This window comes from Delphinus delphis, chromosome 1, assembly GCF_949987515.2.
Source record: "Delphinus delphis chromosome 1, mDelDel1.2, whole genome shotgun sequence".
NCBI lineage: Eukaryota > Metazoa > Chordata > Mammalia > Artiodactyla > Delphinidae > Delphinus > Delphinus delphis.
This window is the reverse complement of record NC_082683.1, coordinates 9413423-9437894: the sequence shown is the minus strand read 5'-3', so window position 1 is coordinate 9437894 and position 24472 is coordinate 9413423. Positions and strand designations below refer to the sequence as shown.

Sequence of the window (24472 nt, the reverse complement as noted above, 5' to 3'; positions counted from 1 at the left end):
TAAAGTTTTTCTAGGATTTAAGGAAATAAAATAAGGTCATCAAAAAAGTACTACCTAGGGCTTTAAAAAGAAAAAAAAAAGAAATTGCTTTTAATGATCCTTAACAAAGGCTTCTCTACACAGGAGGGAAGTGATTTGCCAAAGCAGAGGGAAAAGTGATAAGCAGGCTTTCCCAAGTAATGAAATATTTTAAAGAATTGTTTTTTAAAATTTTCTTTTTTAAGCGTATGAATGTGAATTGACTGCTGAATCCCATAAGGTTTTTTCGAATAACCAGGAGGCAAAAAAACATATTATACCTTGAAGAAAAAGCAATCCTTGTATGCAATGCCACTGAAAATCAAATCCTCAAAAACAAATACAGGGAAATTTTTTCATTAAAATGCTTCAAACTACGTGCTATTATTTGGCATACTTAACAAAACAGACACCATTCTGCAAAAATTTCTTGAAATATTTTGGCAATTCTTCTTTAGAAGCTAAATTCAGACTCAGCTCATTAAGCTCATATATAGATATATCTGACATAGAAAATAAGTCTTTATCTTTTCAGGAAGGGGAGAGAAACAAAAATGGTATTATTGAACTTGATCACCCATTCTGGCTCTAACTGATCTCCTCCTAAAGATTTAGGCTTCAAAACAAAGATTTACCACAAACAAATATATTCCAAAGAACTAACTAAAGGCTGAGAAGACAGTTCCCAAGAAGAATTCAGCTCTCCCTTGGGCAGTAAGGGCAGCAGAGTTGGAACAGAGAGGCAGTACCCTGATGTGTCAGCGGGAACAACATTCATGTGTAAACACCAGCTCTGACACATTTGTTTAATATCTAGTCATGTTAATTATAAACACCTCATAGTAAGGAAAAGTAAATTTTAGAAGCAGTTATAAATCTTTCTTTTTATAAATGGATCTTTCTTTTATTTTCTTTAAGACTTAAGTCAGTAAACAGGAAAATGCTTATTACTCAAATATGAAAAGAGATTTTCATTAAGACCAAGGTTACTAGTTCTCTACTAGGCCTACTGTGAAAGGCCAATGGTGATTTGTTTCATTTTTACTGTCTTAAAAAAAATACGTTAAGTGGAAGCCTATTTCTCGCTCTGGCAAGAAAGCCTACTGTTCCAGCAGGAGGGCTTCTGACCACAAGGTGAACAAGCACGTTCTCAGCCATCAGCTGTCTGAAGATGGGGCGTGACGATGAGCAAACCTGGTGGTGCTCTTCCCTCTGCGTTGCTAATCACTGCTGTTCTGGTTTCACCATGTGCTCTGATCACTAAATCTGGTTCGGCTAAGCGGCTGTAGTGAGGTGATATAAGGACAACCTGCCCTCTAACCATCATTCAAACACCCCCACTCTGGGTCCTGAGCTCCAGGTTATGACACATGAACACGGTTCCTGTGGTTCTCACTGGCTCGTCTTCACTCTCCTCCTCACTCCACCCATTCCCACTCAAGGAATCAAATATTTTTGGTTCAGGGTGTTTAGGTTAGAAGTAGTGAATAAATGGCTAAGTGAAAAGTGAAACAAATGAAGAAAACTATAGACGTACTAATTTGAAAATAACAACATTATCTGAGTTTAGGTATTACCAACAAATACAGTCTTCCTATTACTTTCTGACCCAAGTTGAGCTCCTTGGCAAAGGCCTGGCAAGACTAGCAGCCTAGTCACTCTCTTCCGTTTTCTTTTCTTCCTACACCTAGAGAGGCGAACAGGACCTTTTCTGTTCAACTTTGTATCTCTTCTGTAATAAACTCTGGAGTTCTTCCATCCTAGTTATTTTAATGAACTCACTGCCACATCCTTTAGAAAATTCAGAAGAGCTACAGCTATTTGGCAAAGGGCCAGTAAGACAGCAATAGCCTTTGCCAGTTTATTTTCCCCTACATAAACCTAATCTTAATACTGGGAGATATAATCATACCGTGGTTAAGAGCATGGAGTATTGAAAGCAGACACACCAAAGTCTAAGGTCCACACTGTACTCCTCACTAGATTTTTTTTTTTTGCGGTACGCGGGCCTCTCACTGTTGTGGCCTCTCCCGTTGCGGAGCACAGCCTCCGGACGCGCAGGCTCAGCGGTCATGGCTCACGGGCCCAGCCACACCGTGGCATGTGGGATCTTCCCGGACTGGGGCACGAACCCGTGTCGCCTGCATCGGCAGGTGGACTCTCAACCACTGCGCCACCAGGGAAGCCCTCACTAGATGTTTAATCCAAAAGAAATTACTTAACCTATCTAAGTCTCAATTTCTTTTTTTTAATTTATTTATTTTCTTTATTATTATTATTATTATTATTTTGGCTGTTTGGGGTCTGATCAATGTGAGAAAAGCAGCTTAATCTCGTTTCCATGAAGGGACTCATCTACTCCCCTGAAGGGAACATTATTAGAAGAAACACTTCTGACTCATCTCTCCATATCTTACTGGTCCCTTCACAAGGGATGCATATCGATCCATCTGTTTAATGGAGATTGTGAACAGCAAATACTACTTGCCCATGTTTTTTCTACTGAGTAGTTCTCTCTAATCCTGTGGCTCTCTGTAGCCTGCAGGTGAAAACTAGGTGCTTATTCATAAAGCGTGCTAGTGCCTACTCAGTTCATCAAAATACCACCTCGGATTGAGAAGTGAGCAAGTAATGATAGCTTGATCTTGGTCCAATACTCCAATCAAGTTTTATCAGCCAAACCAATATTTCAGTTCCTGTGGTGATGAAATATGTTTGTTAAAAGCATGGATTCTGGGCTTCCCTGGTGGTGCAGTGGTTGAGAGTCTGCCTGCTGATGCAGGGGACACAGGTTCGTGGCCCAGTCCAGGAAGATCCCACATGCTGTGGAGCGGCTGGGCCCGTGAGCCATGGCCACTGAGCCTGCGCGTCCAGAGCCTGCGCTTCGCAACGGGAGAGGCCACAACAGTAAGAGGCCCGCATATCGCAAAAAAACACATCTAGAGGGACTTCCCTGGTGGTCCAGTGGGTAAGACTCCACACTCCCACTGCAGGGGGCCCAGATTTGAATCCCTGGTCAGGGAACTAGATCCTGCTTGCATGCCGCAACTAAGAAGTCCGCATGCCACAACTAAAGATCCTACATGCCGCAACGAAGATCCCACGTGCCACAACTAAAACCCAGTGGAGCCAAAATAAATAAATAAATATTAAAACACACATACAGGGCTTCCCTGGTGGCGCAGTGGTTGAGAGTCCACCTGCCGATGCAGGGGACACGGGTTCGTGCCCCGGTCCGGGAAGATCCCACATGCCGCGGAGCGGCTGGGCCCGTGAGCCATGGCCGTTGAGCCTGCACGTCCGGAGCCTGTGCTCCGCAACGGGAGAGGCCACAACAGTGAGAGGCCCGCATACCGCAAAAACAAACAAACAAAAAAAAAAACCACATACACACACACACACCCCCCTAGAACATAAGACAGTCTCTGATTCCAGCAAGTTACTGGTCTCCTCAACTGCAAAAGTGGGTGGGACCACCTCCCAGGTCCTATCAGTGTTAAGCCTGTGATTTACTAGGGTTTCCCATTTTCATCATGTATTCTCAATGAGTCCTAGCTTTTCCAAATGTAAAATGAAAGCAGCAATCCTCATCCCAATTACCTCCAAACATGTTATAAGAAATAAGTGCTAACGTACTTTTAAACTGTAAAGCAGTATACTCTATACGATTTAATTATTAAGGTATTTTTACATGGCTTCAGATAAGCCTTGGGCCAAATCATGTCTTCTGAAAAAAGCCACATAGTATAAAAAGTTGATTACTATGAGTTCAGCCTATGAGGAAAGCATTATAAAGATGGTTCTGTTGATTTGTTTGCTAAAATAAGTTACTACATACAGTTAGTAAAAGTTGTAATTTACACTACCTCTATGAAAGGTTAATTGAAATGTTAATAAAATGTCCAAAAAAATATTCTTCAAGCCACATATACTACAAAAGTAACAGTGGTTAGGAATCTTCTTATGGCAGCATCTGAATTTTTCGACTGGCATTCCAATGCCAGGTGAACTGAGAAGGGAATGGGTGCTGACTGCTCACCTTATCTTGTAAGGTAAAGGTCCCAGGAATACCAGCAAAGAGAAACTTGTTCTTGACTTTCAACTTCCCCAAATTCGCTACAATCAGATTATTTGATCTGGAACTTTCTGGGATAAGAAGAACAGGAGCACCAGCCTCAATATCCAGGAGAACCCGTGAACAACGCTGGGCATGATCTCTCACCTGAAAGAAGAAGGAAAATTGGGTTAGAGGTTCAATTAATTCCCTAATTTTATAATCAAATTTCCAAAAGTTTCATGAATTTATAAATCTAAAACAATTAAAATCACACAGAATATATTCTATGAACACCAAGGAGTTAAATTAGAAATCAGTAACAAGAAGATAATGGAAAACCCCCAAACATCTAGAAATTAGACTATACACTTCTAAATAACCCATGGGTCACAGAAGAAATCACAAGAGAAATTTAAAAAATATTTTGACCTTACTGATAAAGAAAACACAGCACATTAAAATTCAGGGTTTCCCTGGTGGCGCAGTGGTTGAGAGTCCGCCTGCCGATGCAGGGGACACGGGTTCGTGCCCTGGTCTGGGAAGATCCCACATGCCACGGAGCGGCTGGGCCTGTGAGCCATGGCCGCTGAGCCTGCGCATCCGGAGCCCGTGCTCCGCAACGGGAGAGGCCACAGCAGTGAGAGGCCCGCGTGCGGCAAAAAAAAAAAAAAAAATTCATGGAATGCACTTAAAAAGGTACTTAAAGAAAAATGTTTAGCATTAAATACTTATTTTATATTAAAGATTTAAAATCAATAAAGCTTCCAGCTTAAGAAGGTAGAAAAGCAAAATAAACCTAAGTAAGGAGAAGGAAGACAATAATAAAGAGCAGAAACCAGTTATTTAGAAAACAGATAAACAACAGAGAAAAATCAATTCAACATTTATAGAACACTCTACCCAACAACCATTTTACATTCTTTTCAAGTGCACACGGCATGCTTGTTAACAGTATGCATGGGCCTAACACAGGCCTCCATAAGTTGATTGAAAGTATAAAACTCTACCTATATTAATCAAGAAAAAATGAAGGAAACAAAAATCACCACTATCAGGGAAGAGTCAGGGACATTGCTAGAGAACTTAATATTAAAAAGATGTGGGAACCTATGAACAAGTTCATGCCAACAAACTGACAATTCAGACAAAGTAGACAGATAACTTAAAAACACACACAAACTATCTCGAGCTAACATCACATACATCCGTGAAAGACAATGTTTTCCCTCTAAGATAAGGAACAAAGCATGGATACCCACTCTCACCACTTCTATTCAACATTGTAGTGGAAGTCCTAGTCCACACAAAAAGGTATACAGGTTGGAAAGGAAAAAAGAAAACTCTCTTATTCACAGACAACATAATAATCTATGTAGAAAACCCTAGAGAATCTAAAGGAACTACAAGAAGTAAGTTTAGCAAGATTGTAGGATATGAGGTCAACATGTCAGTATATGAGTCAATTATATTTCTCAAACTTTCAATAAACAAGTGTACATTGAAATTTTTAATTGATACAATTTACAACAGCATCAAAATTGTGAAACACCTAGGGATAAATTTAACAAAAGATGTGTAAGAAGGGTATACCCAAAACTACGAAACACTGCTGAGAGAAACTGAAGATCTAATTAAATGGAGGGATATACCATACTCAAGGATCCAAAGACTCAATACTGCTAAGACGTCAATTCTCCAGATATATGGATTCAAGGCAATCCCAATCAAATCCTAGCTGACTTGATTGTAGAAACAGACAAGCTGATTCTAAAATTTATAGAGAAAAACAAAGGACCTATAATAGCCAATACATCTTTGAAACAAGTTGGAGGACTTACACTATCTGATTTCAAGACATATCATAAAGCAAGAGCAATCAAGACAGGGTGGTATACAATTAAATATAAATCAATGGAACAGAATAGAGAATAAGGAAATACACGCATACATTCTCAACAGAAGTGTCAAGGTAATTCAATGGGAAAAGAATAGTCTGAATACATATACGGAAAAAAAATCTCAACCCTTACTTCACAAAATACACAAAAATTAACTCAAAATGGAAGAGGTCTAAAATTATAACACTTCTAAAAGAGGAAATAGGAGAAATTTTTTGCCACCTAGTGGTAAGCAGATTTCTTTCACAAAACACACAGCACTAACCTAAAAGAAAAAAATTGGACTTCATCAAAATGAAAGACTTCTGGGACTTCCCTGGTGGTTCAGTGGTTAAGAATCCACCTGCCAATGAAGGGAACACGGGTTCGAGCCCTGCTCCGGGAAGATCCCACATGCCGCGGAGCAACTAAGCCCGTGCACCACAACTACTGAGCCTGTGCTCTAGAGCCCGCGAGCCACAACTACTGAAGCCCGTGTGCCTAGAGTCCATGCTCTGCAACAAGAGAAGCCACTGCAATGAGAAGCCCGTGCACCGCAACAAAGAGTAGCCCCCATTCACCGTAGCTAGAGAAAGCCCATGCACAGCAACAAAGACCCAACGTAGTCAAAAAATAAATAAATTTAAAAAGAGAAATTTAAAAAAAAAAAGAAAGACTCCTGCTTTTCAAAAAATAGTATTAAGAAAATGGGAAAAGGTCCAGTGGGTAAGGCTCCATGCTCCCAATGCACAGGGCCTGGGTTCGACCCCTGGCCGGGGAACTAGATCCCGCATGCATGCCGTAATTAAGAGTTCGCATGCTGCAACTAAGAAGTCCGCATGCTGCAACTAAAACAAAGATCCTGCATGTCACAACGAAGATCCCGCATGCTACAACTAAGACCCAGCGCAGCCAAAAATAAAAAAAATTTTTTTAAATGGGAAAAAAAACCTATAGACTAAGATAAAATATCTGTAATACATATATCAAAAGTCTTATATCCAGAATATATAAAGGAAGAAATAATGTCAATTCTACACAAACTATTCTGAAAGTAGAATAGGGAACACTTCCCAATTCATACTACAAGGACAGCACTGACCAGTTACCAAAACCAGAAAACAGGCATTCTTTCCTTTTTAAAAAAAGAAAACAACAAACTAATATCCCTCAGGAGCATAGATACAAAATCCATAATATATTGGAGCAAATCAAGAAAACTATAAAAGCATCCACAGGGCTTCCCTGGTGGCGCAGTGGTTCAGAGTCCACCTGCCGATGCAGGGGACATGGGTTCATGCCCCGGTCCGGGAAGATCCCACATGCCGCGGAGCGGCTGGGCCCGTGAGCCATGGCCGCTGAGCCTGCGCGTCCGGAGGCTGTGCTCCGCAACAGGAAAGGCCACAACAGTGAGAGGCCCATGTATCGCAAAAAAAAAAAAAAAGAAAGAAGCATCCACAGACAATAAGGAAGCGAATGAACATGGCTGTATTCTGTTGTAATAGCAAGTTGGCCAGTGGCTACCAGGATGCAGGGATTAGCACTGGGAGACAATTAGCAAGTGGACACAAGCAAATTTTTTTTATTTTTTTATTTTTTATTTTTTTTGCGGTACGCGGGCCTCTCACTGCTGTGGCCCCTCCCACTGCAGAGCACAGGCTCCGGACACACAGGCCCAGCGGCCATGGCTCACAGACCCAACCGCTCCGCGGCACGTGGGATCCTCCCGGACTGGGGCACGAACCCGCGTCCCCTGCATCGGCAGGCGGACTCTCAACCACTGCGCCACCAGGGAAGCCCGACACAAGCAAATTTAATGCCCTTTTTATAAAGGTCAAACAAGCAAAAATTTTAAAGGGACTAGTCGACCCAAAAATCAGGAGAGGGGTTACCTGAGGCATTAACAGAATGAGATAGGGAAGGACCACATGCAACAGTCTTAGTAATGTTTTAATTTTTATTTTGGTGGTGGGTTCATAGATGTTCCTTCTATTATCACACTTTGTAATTTATAAGCATGCTACAGATATTCTTTATATGTAGCAAATACTAAATTGTTTTTTTTTAGTTTCTAAAGAGAGAAAAAAAGGTTACATACTCCATAATTATAACCATGGAAACATGTATAGGGAAAAAAGAACATAAAACATACCTATGGTGCTAGAAAACTGATAAGATATCTTTTCCAGATTCCCTATAATTTGATTGTACTTTTATATTTAAAAACGAATACCTTCTCTATAACATACACAGGAAACCAGTAACATTGGTTGTTGCCAAGGACAGAAATTGGGTGGCTGAGGAAAAGTAATTGAGAAAGAGACTTTTCTCCAAATGTCCTTTTTTACTTTGATTCTGTACTAAAACAATATACAACATATTCAAAATTTTTTAATTTAAACTAAAACATAAAATTTTTAAGTGTTGCCATTATAAAGACTTAAATTTTAATCTTTTACCTAATAAAGCTTAAAAATAAATAAATAACAAGTTTTACAAAGAACTACATTGTAATTGTTTTCTGTGGTTCCCAAACTGTGTGCCAAGACACCACAGGAGGCTGCCTCACACTCACAGGTGCACTGCCAGGACATTTTAAATCTTTGAGGGAAACACATCATCTGTTAGACACTGCACAAACTACCAACTTGAGATGGTTTACACTCAATGTTAGATCATGCTACATTCCTTTCAATGATGTCACATCTTTGCAAAGCTGGGTCTTAAGCAGTTGCTGCTATAAAAAGCAAGTACCATGAGAAAATAAATGTGGAAAAGGAAATGAGGGCTGTGATGTTCAACCTGATTCCAAGTGTGAGAAACTGTTCAGTGCCCAAGAGGCACATACATCCTACTAGGAAGGAATTACGGTTACTTAAAAATGAAACAAAAATCTCATTTTTCACTTACGTGTTTTTTTTCTAACAGCTACTAAGCTGTTGGACATATATACTTATTAAGCTGTTTAGACTTCATTACTTAGGAAATGGAAAGACCATTAGGTGCTTCTTTTGGTCTAGGATGTATCACGGAAAAAATTCCAAGACATTAAAGGGAGCCATGAACTAAGAAGTTGGAGAACTATATCTGAAAAAAATCCTCTTCCTATAATAGAATAGATATGTTCTTTGGGACCACTTTCCAGGAGAAGTAACCCCACTGAAGTTCTAAAAGGGACCTGAAGTCTTTAGTGTTATCCATAAAAAGTTTATCTTTTTTAGAGCAAGCGAAAGCTAAACTTCAAAGGAAATTAAAACACGACATGATGAGTAAGGAACATAAGCTCTCCGATTACAGTAAGATTTCTGTAGATACTCAGCTACCTGGAGGACAGTAGTAAGCTTAAGATTACCTAATTACCTTCACCTTTTTCAGTGAAAGTTTCCAGATTTACCTCTAGAGATTTAAAAGTTCTACTGATCATTCAAACTGGAAAAGCATCTTGGATCAATGACACTACCTACCGTCTGCCCCTCAATAGCAGCTCGCTGGCGCCCCAACACGTCCTGCAGCTGAGTGAAGTGCTGGATGAAGGCCACCACCTCCGCCTGGAAGCGCTGGGTGTGCACATACTGCACGGAGGCCATCTGGAGGCTCACTCGAATGTCGTACTCCCGCCGGAGCAGCGGGTCGGGCCGGCCATATCTAGGAGGAAGGGCAAAAAATGTGACTCAGACAGCAGCAGGATGCAAATTAGTATTTGAAGAAAACTTGGGTGGACTTACGGGTTTCCCTAGAAAACAGCTTTATTAAAATGGAAATCCACCAATCAAGTTTTAGAAAGCAAACTCCAATAGTTACTTCCTTTCTAAGCTCCCGCCATGTGTTGAGGATGTTAAATAAAAGTCTGGCGTGATGGCCAGGGCTATAAACAGGGGCATAGCTCTGGGTGCTGAACCCACTCATGACTCCAGAACTCACTCAGAAGCCACCTGTGGTTCAGACCTTTCCCCTGAGGCTCTTTTTCCCTGCCTTTAAGGAAAAATGAGTATTCCTGCTCACTCTTCTAGCAAAGACTGTGACAATATGGGCTTGAAAGGTAATAAAAATAAGACCACAAAACAATTGGTAAAGAAAATTAGGCAACAGAACCAAAGTTTCTGGGGCAATCTGTCTTCTGGAAGCTGAAAGAAGTCTTCTTTTTACTTCAGTGAAATGCAAGCTAAAGAGTTTTAGCATCTACATTCACAGATAAATTAGAAAACTTTTACAAATGGTTTTAAATTTAATGGAACATGATGCCCTAATAATAAATTATTATACAGGATACAGTCACTGGGGAAAAGAACTCGTATTAGGTGAGCACCTATTTTGTGTCAGGCAGAGAGTTAAGAGCTTGACACTAATTATCTCATTTATTAGAGAACCATGCCACTGTGGTAGGTAACAGTGCAAACAAGTCAATCTAAATTCTCAGAACAGTATGATATACTTCCTCTGGAAAGGAAAGAAAAAGTTCTCAGACATCTTTAGGGACCATTTTTCTCAACTCTGGTTGAACATTAAAATCACTCTGGCAGGACTTCCCTGGTGGTCCAGTGGTTAAGACTCCGTGCTTCCAATGCAGGGGGCGCGGGTGTGATCCCTGGTCAGGGAATTAAGATCCCACATGCTGTGCGGCGCAGCCAAAAAATTTTTAAAAATCACTTCGGCAAGTTTAAAAAAAAAAGAATACTACCGCAGACCAGAATATCTGAGAGCAGAGCTGGATACCTGTATTTTCTAACAGTTCCCTGAGAGGTTTAAATCCCAGCCTTTTAAACTTTCTGCTTTCTGAGAAAACCATTCTTTAATAACTACATAGGCTAAAAATGCCTTCTAAGTTCTAAAATTGAATATAGATTATGATTGTACTGGGAAAAATGCGTAATGTAATTTAAAACCCGTAACTTCAACAACTTTCTCAGGCTGAAATCATTCCAGAACATTCAGAGCTAGATGGAAATTGATCTAACATAGTCCCCTCAATATTTCGATAGAAAAACTGATGCATGGAGATTAAGTGACTTGCTCAAAGTCACATAACAAGTTGCTGTGAAACCAGACTAATAATAATCACAATTATTTCAATCATACCCCATTTATTTATTAAGCCTGAGTCGCCCACTTCAATGCAGATCCATTGCATTGGATATATATAAATCAAGATTCCCCATAACTAGATCAAATCAATTTTACGTAAGATGTTACGATTTTTTAAAACTTTTCTTCATTGTTTAGCTGACAAGAATTTGAAACAACAAGCAATTATGACAAAATGTTAAGTGAGAAAAGATCGGTATTTTTACTTGAAAGTCTGGAAGATGAGTGCTTCTTCCCCACTTGTAGTGAACCGTTCTCTATAGAACTCTCCATGGGATGTAAGGTCACTCAGAGACAGGCTCCCAATGCTTCCCTGTAAGGCCAGGTCTCCTTCTAGGAATGTTAAAAATTAGAACACATTCTTATGTATCTTTTTTCTGTCACACACCTTAAATTTGCCTGAAACAAAAATTGATACACACATGCTTCAGACTTTACACCATTTAATAAAGCAAAATTCAAAAGAAAATTTTCATATTCCTATACACCCAGAAAAATATTTTATGCACTATTGCAAATAGTCTCAATGCAAAAGTCCAAAGGGGCTGAAATAATACTGCAGCATCACACTTTAACACTTACAAGGGGAAAAAAATTAAATGCATACACAATTTAAAGGATAAAACATTTACAAATACAGATAAAAATGTGCTCTCTTCTGAGATCAGACCACTAATTAGAATTAGTGAAATATCATAAGGTCTATTTTGTACTACGGACAAAAAAATAAAGGAGGAGCTTCCCTGGTGGCGCAGTGGTTGAGAGTCCGCCTGCCGATGCAGGGGACACGGGTTCGTGCCCCGGTCCGGGAAGATCCCACATGCCGCAGAGCGGCTGGGCCCATGAGCCATGGCCGCTGAGCCTGTGCGTCCGGAGCCTGTGCTCCGCAACGGCAGAGGCCACAACAGTGAGAGGGCCGCGTACCGCAAAAAAAAAAAAAAAAGAATAAAGGAGGAAGTGTCACAGATATGTTACTCGAACATTAAAAAATGGGTTTTAGTGTGATTTAATTAAAAGGCAAAATTAATGAGACAGACACTGGAGACACAGATTTGAAACTACTCTGACATTACACAAGTAAAGCCCCTGGAAAGTGGGTAGAAGAAGAAATGTTGAAATGTGCACCTGGGGCGCAAACCTATATGAATCATTCTTAACATGGTGTGGATATTGAAAAGGAATATTCTGCACTGCTGCTTCTGTGAAACAAACTTTATCATCATAATTAGCATTACAGAACAATGACTGAGGTGTATATATTTGTCGGGCTAGTTCTGCGCCCAGTGAACTGAAGACACATACTTATTTTTGACCCCTAATGTCCTCTAACAAAAATACACAAGCTTCTCCCAATTCTAAAGACCCATCTCTTCTAGGAACCTTTTATAATTAATTTATACCAGGCATGAAATCTCAATTTTAGTTCATCCCGTCCCCAAAAGACATTCTTATTTTACTACAGAATCAACATTGGAGCTTTGTAATCTTCCTTATTTCATTACCAGTTGCTTAAAAAAGGAGCGGTATTTTATGCACACTGTAAATCCCTCTGATTTAGAACTTGATACAGCTCCTCTCTTGTGTGCTACTAGGAATTTCAACCTATGGAGTCCCATTAGAAAGAATGCTAGCTTTGCTACAATATCCCCCTGCCTAAACCACCCCCTATTGGTGGCTCCCCCTATGCATGGCAACAGACTGAACACGTGCCCTGGTTTCCCAGAGACGGCCCTGTTATATGCCTGTTTCCCAGCTGTAATTATGAATAATGCCCCCTTTCACTCCCCAAAATGTCCTAATTTTAGACAAAGAAATTACATAGTCACCCAGATAGTCTGTTTAAAACACAGACAGATGTCAGGACCCCATCCCAACCTAAAGAATCAGATTCCTGGGATGGGGAAGGAGTTGTGCCGACGTGTGCATTTCTAACGAGCTACCCAGATGATTCTGATCCACAGACCAGTATTGGGGCACCACCACCACAAATCATGGCCACTGAGCCACACCTTAGCCAGTAAGGACAGTTAGCTTTGTAAACAGGATGTTCAAACTCTTCCCAGATTTTGCAAGTCTGATTTTCCCCACTTACCAATCATTTCCAGGTGTGCCACTAATTTGGACACATTTGCTTTAGCAAGCTCACTGGTGGTCTTATTCAGCACGAGAGAGAGCGAATGAACCTAAGAACACAGGAGGTAAAGCAAGGCAAATATCACTGAGGGGAAAAAAGGTAACTTTCAGACAAACAGCATCGAGAAAGATGCTGCAAGTCTCAGGAAATCTGAAGATAAAGCTTTTATTTTACTGATGCCATCTTCATTTCAGCTTTTCTTAGTCAGCCAAACCATAATAAGAGGAGAGAGCTGATAGGAAATGAACTCTGTTGTTTCTTGGTATTTGGTTTTCAGGTTTTTGTGGGGTTTTTTGGCCTCGTCTATTCTTTGTTAGTGAAATGTTTTACATTATAAAACAATTTTTCCCCTTTTTGCATTCATCTCTAACATCGCACTATTTTGTAATCACTCACACAGATTCATTAAGTAAAGTCCACCCTAAGAAATCTGTCAAAGCAAAATGATAAATACACTTAATGTTTAATGTCTTGGGACAAGTATTTAATAGAAGCCCGTGGTGACCAACTGGGACTTCACTTAGGAACTACAATCCAAGATTTTCTTTCCCAGAGACAACTATAAATAGAAGAAAACCAAAATCCTCTGTCTTGGGAACAGCATTCTCTGAAACAAAGAAATACGGTATTGCAATACTGTCATTTTAACCACAAAAAGGACTCTATGTCTATGATTTATTGAGGCAGGTACCTCTGAGTGTTATCACTGGGGTGAGGCCCTGATTGAAGAGAAGGAAGGAGAGAAGAGGGGACGGAGAACAGATCAAACCCCCATTCATACACTCTGCTCCCGAGTGGCAGAGCCCAGTGATACTCACGCCTTCATCTTTCATGCCTACCACAAAGTAGGTGATCGGTACATGTCTGATGAATGGGAAAAAATGGAAAAAGAAAGAAAATAATAGAAGGAAAGGAAGGAGAAAAATCATGTGTAGGGGAAGGCAGAGAAAAAAGGAGAGAATTATTACAGATGGAGCAATGACCCTGGGGGGCCACTCCAGCACCACAGAGGGTCCCCTTGCAGTAGTTTTTGGACATGGACGACAGAAGGAGCTCGAGGGAATGAGACCTTCATGAAGGGGTAAGTAAAAACACCTCTAGCCACTTAATCATCAAAATAATGTACGTAATGGGCCTAAAAATGCTCTGCTTAGAGGAATCCAGCTATAACCACCTGAGCCCACTCTTAGCATGGATCTTAGAGTCACCAGAAGTGGAACAACCGGATGTTGTAGACCTCCTGGTGTAACTAGGAAGCACTCAGCACCACCTCTGAAGGGTGTTTACCAAAAAGTCGAACCTGAACCTGATCAAGTCTCTAGAGCTAACTTCCATTTCTAAAATTAGAGGATAAAAGAAGTCAAATGGTACCATAAGGACACAAAGAGACAAATCCAGAGTGCAGGACACTCTAGGGGACACTAACCCAGTTTCTACAAGACAACTGCATGGGAGGAAAAGGTGGGGGGAAGTACCATTCACTGAATGATCATTTCTGCCACACACGTGAGGAGGGCCTTACCTACATCATCTCATTGAATCCTCACAACCCAATGACATAGGCACCATTAAACACCCTACGTTTATTGATGAAAAACTTGAAGGAGAAAGAGGCTAAATAATTTGTCCCCAGCCACACAGCTGTATGGTTACAACAAAAATGCCAGGATTCAAATCTAGGCAAATCTGACATTCGAGACTTCATTTTTAACACCTGTACTGTTGCTCTCAATAAAAGCCAGTAATGTTCTGAGTGAGAGGGAGATGATGACAATAGGCACATTTTAAAGTAGCTACTATGTACTGGACATGTTGCCAGGTGCTTTACATAATTCCCTCATTTAGTTATCATAGTGAGATGATGAAAGATGAGGAAACAGAGGCTTAGAGAAGCTAAGTAATTCCAATGAACTACACAGCCCAAAGGAAAGACAAGAAGTTACTGAAACCATTTATTTCCCCTGCCTCCAGATGGGATTAATGCTAAAACCTTTTCTAAAATACGAATGTCTACCCTTTTGTAATAGACATCCAGAAAACCATATAGCTCCCCTGCCAATAAGAAGAATTTTCTAGAGTAAATGTACAATGACAGCATTTAAGTAAAAAAGCCCACATTCATTCTTAGAACTTATGGGAGCCCAAGAGGACTGATACCTTGAGATCCAGTTTGGTGTTAACTGGATCCTGAAGTTCAGACTCTATTAAAGCGCTTGGCTCTGACTTCACGTTTTGTAGAATGTCCTCAGGCGGCACCTTCACTGCATGGTTGTCTGCAGTGGAGCCAATTCCAAAAAAATCTAGTATCATGACCCAGGTCTGCAGTGTGATCAGCACATCCAAGCAGTTAAAATCAACATCAATGCTCCGGTTAACTCGATTATAACTGGAAGAGAATTCTGGATGCTTCTTATCCACCAAGAATATATTGATATGGACCAAGGAATCATCAAATTTACTCCTTCCAGCAAGTATCTTGGGCTCCTCTACTGTTGGAGAAGGAGGTGGGGTCAAGGGACAGTCCTTGTCCTGGACTTCCTTTTGCTTCTTCCGGGAGGCTGAAATGGGTCTCTGATACAGCTGAAAGACATTAGGAGCTTCTTCCATGTGGGAAGGGAGAGACCGAGGCATATCTGGATACTCCACGTTGGACACAGAAGGGCAAGACTGAGAGAGATACTCTTTTTGTGCTAAACTAGATGGCTTAGGGGCTCCCCGAGACACCATCAGGTTCTTATATTTGGAATCTGGATTTTTCTCCAATAAGTCTTCCATCAGCAGAGAGCGCAGGGCAATCTGAATGGATAAAGTATGAGGATGGTCTTTACTGAATTCCACCTCAAAATCTTGAAATTTTAAGCTCACAAGACCTTGCGCCCCCAAAGTCAGATCTCCACTTAGCTGAACTTGAAGCTCTGATATACAGAAGTTGGCTTGAATCTGGGTAAAAGATCTGACTTCCTTAAAACACAAGGACTTTTGAGAAGAGTTAGAAAGGCTGCAGTGGCTGAACAATCCGTTCTCCTTCCTTTCAACGGAAGGTTCTCCACAGGTACCGAGGGAAGGCAGAGGAGAGTTAGGGCAAGGTGAGGAGGTGGCACTGACTGGAAGCTTATTCAGGTCTTCACTGTACACGAGATTGTCCAGAGTTTGTAAAACCTGCTCATATACATGCTTTGCTAACACCACCTGTATTCGAAGAGAAAAATTCAGTTATTCTGCTACTGTCATCAACTGCACTCATATGCACTGCCCACTAATTTTTTATGGCTTTCCCTGAGAAGTTTTAACTTAGGTGACAGCAAGGACTATCTTTTGTTTCTTTTCTGTCCTTACCTCTCTGTGACCCATATCTATTCACAAGGCCCTCCCCAAGTACCTCACAGAATAATCTACACACAATAAATGTTCAATAAGTGCTATTAACTGTAGGCCTGAATCAGCAAAACACTCTAACCCCAAAAAACAACCTCAAAAATTGAAGGGAATACTGCCAGAAGTCTAATGTGGTTATACCTTAGGATTGAGAAACAAGACTCATGGTTCTAAAACTCACTGATCATCACCAATTAGTATAACAACCTAAGTTTAGTACAGCTGATCAAACAGTACTTTTTAATGATAATAATGATAATGATGCAGATCCATGATTACTTGTTACTCCCTTACTTTGTTTTTAATTACAATTTCTTAATAAAACTGTTTTCAGGGAAGTTTTTTATTTACTTAAGGACAATTTTTTTAACAGAAGCATTCCAAACAGATACAGAAAAAACAGAATTAGAAGGTGATCATTTTGTAACCCCTAAATAAATAACGTATCCCACCACAGTTATCAGTGAATAAGACCTTACACGAGTGACTGACAGGGAATTTTACGATGGAGGGATCAGCTTCCTGCCACCTGAACACAATCAACAATTTTGGCATCACTAATGTCAATTAGACATTATGTGCCTCCTGATATAATATAACATAAAGTACACTGCACCACCTTTGAAGTGTTCTGGCCAAAAAAAAAAATCCTGAATCCAGTTAAACCTGCAGAGTTAACTTACAATTTACAGAAAATGGGGGGGACAAGTTCAGTGACACCACAAACTAACAGCCAAATCCGGACTGTAGGACATTGCGCAGGACAACTGACCTAGTTTTCCCAACAAAATAATGTCATGGGGGGAAAAACATGAGAGGGAAACTAAATGAATAGAGACCCACAAGTTGTACCATCCAAATGCAATGTACAGTACCTTGTCTGGATCCTGATTCAAACAAACAAACCAAAAGTGAAAAGACGTTTTTGAAACAATCAAAACTGTCTCTGAAATCTGAAAATGGATTAAAATTCAGATGACACCAAGGAATCTTCATTAATTTTGTAAGGCATGATAATACCATTATAGTTACTTTTTTAAATGCACATAGTTTGTAGTGATACATTCTAAATATATAGGGTTAAAAATGGCATGAGGTCTGGGATTTGCCTTAAAATATTTCCCCAAAGGAAAATAAGAATGGACGAGACACATGTGGCAAAATCTTGGTAACTGCTGAATCTGAGTGATGGGTATATGAGGTTTATTAGACAATTCTACTTTTGTCTATTTTTAAAATCTTTCATAATAAAATATTTTTCATTATTTAAATTACTAAATTATTTTAAAGAATTATTTAAAATAATTTTTTAAGATTTTCATCAAAAACAACAGTAAGGGGCTTCCCTGGTGGTGCAGTGGTTGAGAGTCCGCCTGCCGATGCAGGGGACGTGGGTTCGTGCCCCGGTCCGGGAAGATCCCACATGCCGTGGAGTGGCTGGGCCCGTAAGCCATTGCCGCTGGGCCCGCGCATCCGGAGCGTGTGCTCCGCAATGGGAGAGACCACAACAGTGAGAGGCCCGCGCACCGCAAAAAAAAAAAAAAAAAAAAAAAAAAAAAAACCAAAAAAAAAAACAAAAAAAACACAACAGTAAGTCGATGGTAACCATAAGATAATAAGTCAATATAATCCAATAGAATTCACATTATGTGCTATATTTAAGCTGAAATATTCATCCTAAGTAACCACCACTGATGAGGCAAAAGTTTAAAAGAGAAAAAGGAAATACCCTAGAAGCCAAAAAGGAAAAGCTTTGGGGAAAGTTCTCTCACCCAGAGACCCATATCTAGGAACCACTGATGTCAAAAAGTATGTAGGTTCTGTTAACAGCACTCCTGGGTTACTCCAGAGCAACTGCCAGACAGACTAGTAACCAAATACTGCCCAAGGCCAGGGTCCACTGTCCTAAGATCCTGCTTGTCCTTGCTGTTTTATAATGTTATGCTTTTTGCTCTCATGCCTGTGAAAGCAGGAAAAATGACACTTTCGAAGGAAAAAGGATGACAGGTGTACACACACACACACACACACACACACACACACACACACACACACACAATGAGGGGCAAGACTAAGTCTCCCTTGAAGGGATCTGTCAACAGCTCAGATAATCACATTGTTTTACAGGCTGGGCCAAATGTGTCAGAAGTGTGACAAGAATTATAACCTTCTGGGAAAGAGAGACTGACTTTTTAAGCAATGATTTTCCTCGTTTCTTAATGGCAATGGAATTAAGGATTTGCCCTCTTCCTCTACATAATTCGCCCCTCCTCCACATGAAGAAGGCTAACAAGACTGATTCCCCAGTGATAGAAGGACATGATAAAAGGATTCCATGGTTCATTGGAAGAAGTTATTGACAATAATATGAATATCTCTTTGAATTTATATATTTTCCTTCCAACATTTTATATATACAAAATATAAATATAACATACGTATATAATATAAATGTAAAATAATTACATAATTTCAACTGTCCTGACATAAAAATCAATAACGTGTTTACCTGCACTGGATTGACAAATTTTCCTTCGATCTTCATGATGCTAGAAGTTCCCAGGTCATCTGGACTAAGGGAGAAAGTCAATTCAGATTCTCTCTCTATAGGGATCTTCTCCAGTTTAAACTGAATGGTCGTGTTGTTCAGGATGTGAAAAGCTGGCATAAAAGAGAGGAAATGACAGACTGGAAACATTCATATTTACTGCGTTCCTGCTGATTAAGTAGAGAGTGTTTAGAACAAAGCCCAGGAGTTGCTCCTAGACCAGGAGGGCAGGTTAGCCTGGCACCTGGGGTCTATGACTGAATACAAACTTTGGTAATTATCCCAAGACCAAAACTCATAGCAAGCAGAGGTATAAGATAAATTTATACACAAAAAGTAACAGTTATTTTCATGACATGCTCCACTTGGTGGCTTCAAAATATGGTGCAGTGAACATTAACCCAGGCCAGGGTCCATGTTAAGCTTCTCTTAACCTCCCAAGCTGGCATTTTCCAAACCAAATTGCTCATCCATGTCCAGCTTTAGATTGATCCCTCTTATTGGACCTAAGTCAGAATCACAGACAATATAAGGTTCTAAGTAAACAACTTCTAACCAAAGCAGAAAAAGCAATCTTTTGCTAAGTATGTAAATCAATCGGTGAACACAGCTGAGAACCATAGGAGAAGTTCTCAAAGGCATTAATTTCTTCACCGATGAATAAGGCCGTCTAGGGCTTACCTGATTTCTGTGGATGCCACGTCTATTAATAGATTGAACTGTTCGGTTTTAGCAGATCAGATCGAGAACACAAACTGGCATTTTATTCCTAGAACCCTGGACCAAACCATTACAGAAGATGACAGGATACTCAAAGGAGAACATAACATCCAGAGACTAAGTTTCATATTCTATTTCTGTCAATCCCTCCAGCTGCCTTAGACTACGATATTTAACTAGGAAAGATCTACAGCTTAGGAATGAAAAAAAAACAGATGCATTTGACCAAATTACATAATACTCTAACAGAATCCACCCACTGAATCCCTGTGAATGAACACTCACCCAACGGGTCCACCTAAAAAAAAAATCTTATTTTGCCAAATATGGTTATCAATGGAAAAAGTTGCAAACATTCCAACCTAATATGAAGCATTCTATTAAAATTCTGTTTTGATTTCTTAAATATTAACCGGGGATAATTCTAAAAGAAAGGTTTTTGTAGTTATTTTAAACCAAGTACTATCTACATGAGCTGGGTTTGGAATCTTTAAACAAAATGAGACAAAAGATACACACTCCTCACCTTGACCTCTATGCAAAGATTCAAAGAAATCATGTCGGGTGAAATGAGCTTCCTCTTGACTATTGGCACTGGCAGACCCAGAAGGAGAGCAAAACGCCTGGCTCACTTCAGGCCCAGGGCCCTCTCTGCCTGCCAACTGGGTGCAATTCAAAGAATATAATTTAATGTCTTTGATTTCCACTTGCAGACGGTCACTTCTGGATTCATCATCTCCTGCCACAAAATTCTGGATGAATATCTGTCCCAAGTGTCCTACCAACAACTCAGGACTCCCAGGCTTCCGAGGGATAGAAACAACTGGTGATTCAATGTTTATGTTCAAGATTAGCTTTACAGTGTCGGAATGAGAGGCACCTAGGCCAAACCCATATGTTTCATTTTCTTCTAAGATAAAGGATTCCCGGGCCTTCCTTGGAGTTTCAAAGAGTGATACCATCTCAGTGTACTCGGCCGTCTTGGTGGCTAGGACTGTGGTGACTTTGGTGGCTGCGCTTTTCAGCATATTTCGAAAATTTTCTTCCAGCTCATCCATGGACAATGTCAACTCCTTCAAAAATTTAGCAGAGTGGTTGTAATGCAAGGAAGCCATCTTGAGGTTGAGAAAACATTCCTGTTTAAATTTCTCAACAAAGGTGAAACTCAGAGCTTCAGTGAGGGCTGCATCTTCCATTCTGACAAATACAGATTCAAAGTAGCCAATATCACTGATGATATTTTCATAGCCTATGGAATTCCCAATGCTGACAACATATTGGTTCTTAACATTCTCCTGTGTCAAATCCATAAGCTGCAAACAGCCAAGAGAACCGTTCACGTCAAATGTGCTGCCCATGGAGACGTTAACTTTGGTGCCACCTATACTTGCTGTCGCAATTTTTCTGCCATATTTCTCTCCATTTGCCATTCCCACTGTCCGAAGGAGCAGCAGGTTAAGTCTGTGGATTTCCACTGCAACCTCGGTGTTTTGTTCATATGTAGATTGGTAAGTTCCTTGTCCCCCAAAGCTTCTTTCAAAATCAGTCATTAAAGGTTGAGGACTCAAATCATCTTTTTCCTTGGGAAAGGATTTTTGAAGAAAACCAATCAGCTCCACAATTGTCTCTGGATTTAGGATGATATCCAAATTATTCACCTGTAACGAAACCACCTGAAGAGTGCTGTCCAAATTCATCGATGGGCACTCTGAACTCACAAACTGATACTCCAGTTTTATGAGGGACTCTTGTTCTTTGGTGAGAATTCTGTCAAGAGAAACACCAGTGGCTGATCGGTCGTTCAGTGTGGCAGTATTAGTGAGGTGGGCCACGTTGGGTCCAGAGACAGGAGACTGGGCTCTGCTATCCCGGAGGCTTCCTGTTGGGATATCAAAGCTCAAGTTCTTATGAGAGGCCATCAAAAGATCAAAATCAGCACCATATGTCTGCATGGTGTCCACCAGCAGCAAACCATGAACAGTGAGGGAGACTTCAGCATCATAAGGCCTCTTCACAAAGTGAGCGTTGGTACCAAATACCTTGAGCACAGAAATGTACCGGCCGTTGCTCTCAACACCAAGCTGCATACAGTTCACTTTAAATTCAGCCAGGAGGAGTTGTGACTCCACCAGAACCTCCCGGGTATGCTGCTCCAACACCACGATGCTCTGGGTTAAATTCATCACCGAGTCTTGCAAACTTCCCCGCTGTCCCCCTTGGGGAAAAATCTTCTCTTTAATCTGAGTGTCAAAAGTCTTCATTTCTGGGGTGGTCAGGAGAGCAAAGCAATTCTTTAGAGCAGATATTTTATCTTCATTGATGTGGATCTTTAGGTCTGGTAGGTTGCCTGATAGCACGGCTCCGGGGTACTTGGGATCTGAAGTATAAATCAATCGGCGTTCTAACTGTAGGTGAACGTTGAATTTCTCGACCACATGGGTCGGTCCCACATCAATATCCTGGACATGCTTCCAGTTGTCCTTCACTCGTCCAACCATGATCTGGAGGTCCAGAAAGGACAGCGAGTACCTCTCATACATCTTCGTGCTCATTAAATGTGCTTGAAGCTGCTCTTCACTGAATTCAACTCCAGAAAATGGAGGTGTTTTCTCCCTATCACTGCTGTTTGTCTCGGGAGGTGGGGTGTTAGGAGGTGTGGCAAGAGGGGTCTTATATTCGTCATCACTAAACTGATTCTCTTCAGATGCTGACCCGTCCCCACTCTTCCTCTTGGAGTCATCTGCAGATGAAAAAAGAGAAGATTCAAAGTATATGTCTGCTCTTTCCTTCCTCTTCCCTTTAATGTAAGAATTAAGAAAAGTAGAGAATCAACCACCCCAATTTAAAAAATAAATGGATGAAAACGCCAAGCATTATATTCTGTATTTACCATTTATTCAGCATAAACTTATCTACTGATTTGGAAATCAAAACACAAAGAGTAAAAGTGTATGAACATGAGAAAAGATGGAGACCTGCTAACGTTAAGAACATATGTCAGGGTGCAGAAGCCAACAACCTGCTGCCCGAAACTGCCCCCACCCCCAATCTGAGCTGCACAGCATGAGCTGCCATCACCAACCCCTCTTACGTCACTCTCCATATTTGTTTACTTTTTCCTGTATTCCTCTATGTGTACATTTTGTCCCCTCCCCCCACTAGAATGTTCTAAAAGAAGAGGTCTCCTCTACCTTCCTCAACACAATACCCCTAGTGCCTAGATCAATGCTTGGCAAGCAGCAACTGCTCAATATGTCATGTTCTAGCCCCAGAATTCACACTCTTAACCCCCCTCTCTTCTGCACCCAAGCGGTGCCGAGACAACAAAAACACATCGCTGGGTTTGCTATGTCTCTATTCCATGTTTGTGTTTTACAAATTCAAGTAGGTGCTTTCTGTGGTTGTGTGATCCTTTTCTTCAGATACAATTCCCTTTTCACATTCCCCTTACGGCCAAACTTTTCCACTCCAGCTCAAATTCTCTACCCTCTTCTCCTCTTCTAATCTTTCAGTAAAATAGGATAAGGTTGAGATTGTTTGATAAGCTTCCTCAATCTCTTTTATCCAATGAATCCTCTCTTTCCTCCCTCCCATCTCAAGGTGAACAATGACTATTTTTTGGATCTAATAATAGTAATGAAATTACCTTCCAGGAGTCTTTTTATGTATGTCCCTAATATCCCTAAATAGATTAAATCTCTATTCCAGAAATTATGTACTGAGAAATAATGTTTATTAAAATACAAAACGTTACACAAGAAATACAATGAAAAACCACAGTGAGATACTACTACACAGTCATGAAAATGGCTATAATCCAAAAGACAGATAATAACAAACGTTGACAAGGATATAGAGAAACTGGAACTCTCGTACAATGCTGGTGAGACAGTAAAAAGGTGCAGCCATTTTACAATCTGGCAGTTCCTCAAAATGTTAAACACAGAGCTGCCATATGACCCAGCAATTCTACACTGAAACAAACCCCGAAGACTGAAAATATACGTCTACACAAAAGCCTATACATTAATGTTCATACCAGCACTACTCATAATAGCCAAAAAGTGGAAACAACCCAAATGTCCACCAACTGATAAATGGATAAATAAAATGTAGTATATTCATACAAGGGAACATTATTCAGTCACAAATAGGAATGAAATATTGGTACAGGCTACAACATGGATAAACCTTGAAAACACTATGCCAAGTGAAAGAAGTCAGACATAAAAGACCACGTGTTATATGACGCTATTCACGTGAACTGTTCAGAATAGGCAAATCCATAGGGATAGAAAGATTGGTGGTTAGCAAGGGCTCGGAGAGCTGGTAATGGAGAATAACTGCTTATGGGTTTAGACTATCTTCTTGGGAATGATGAAAATGTTCTGGAATTAGATAACAGTGAGAGTTGCACAATTTTACCAACATACAAAAAACAACTGAATTCTACATTTTCAAATGTATCTCAATAAAGCTATTATTTAAAAAGTAACAAGGGGGCTTCCCTGGTGGCGCAGTGGTTGAGAGTCCGCCTGCCGATGCAGGGGACACGGGTTCGTGCCCCGGTTCAGGAAGATTCCACGTGCCGCGGAGCGGTTGGGCCCGTGAGCCATGGCCGCTGAGCCTGCGCGTCTGGAGCCTATGCTCCGCAACGGGAG

General features: G+C 40.6%; 1 protein-coding gene across 5 annotated transcripts in view; it reads right to left on the bottom strand.

Annotated features, from left to right (window-relative positions):
* The window catches only part of VPS13D (vacuolar protein sorting 13 homolog D), a 244518-nt gene that overhangs the window by 187749 nt on the left and 32297 nt on the right, over positions 1-24472 (bottom strand). For all 5 annotated transcript variants that reach the window (XM_060014644.1, XM_069540755.1, XM_060014636.1 and 2 more), the window contains 7 exons: positions 20338-22551; positions 19053-19204; positions 15326-16357; positions 13127-13217; positions 11241-11367; positions 9417-9597; positions 4058-4240 (listed from right to left, as the gene is read on the bottom strand). In XM_060014644.1, the coding sequence (XP_059870627.1) occupies positions 4058-4240; positions 9417-9597; positions 11241-11367; positions 13127-13217; positions 15326-16357; positions 19053-19204; positions 20338-22551 (3980 nt within the window). The remainder of the gene's footprint in view (positions 1-4057; positions 4241-9416; positions 9598-11240; positions 11368-13126; positions 13218-15325; positions 16358-19052; positions 19205-20337; positions 22552-24472) is intronic.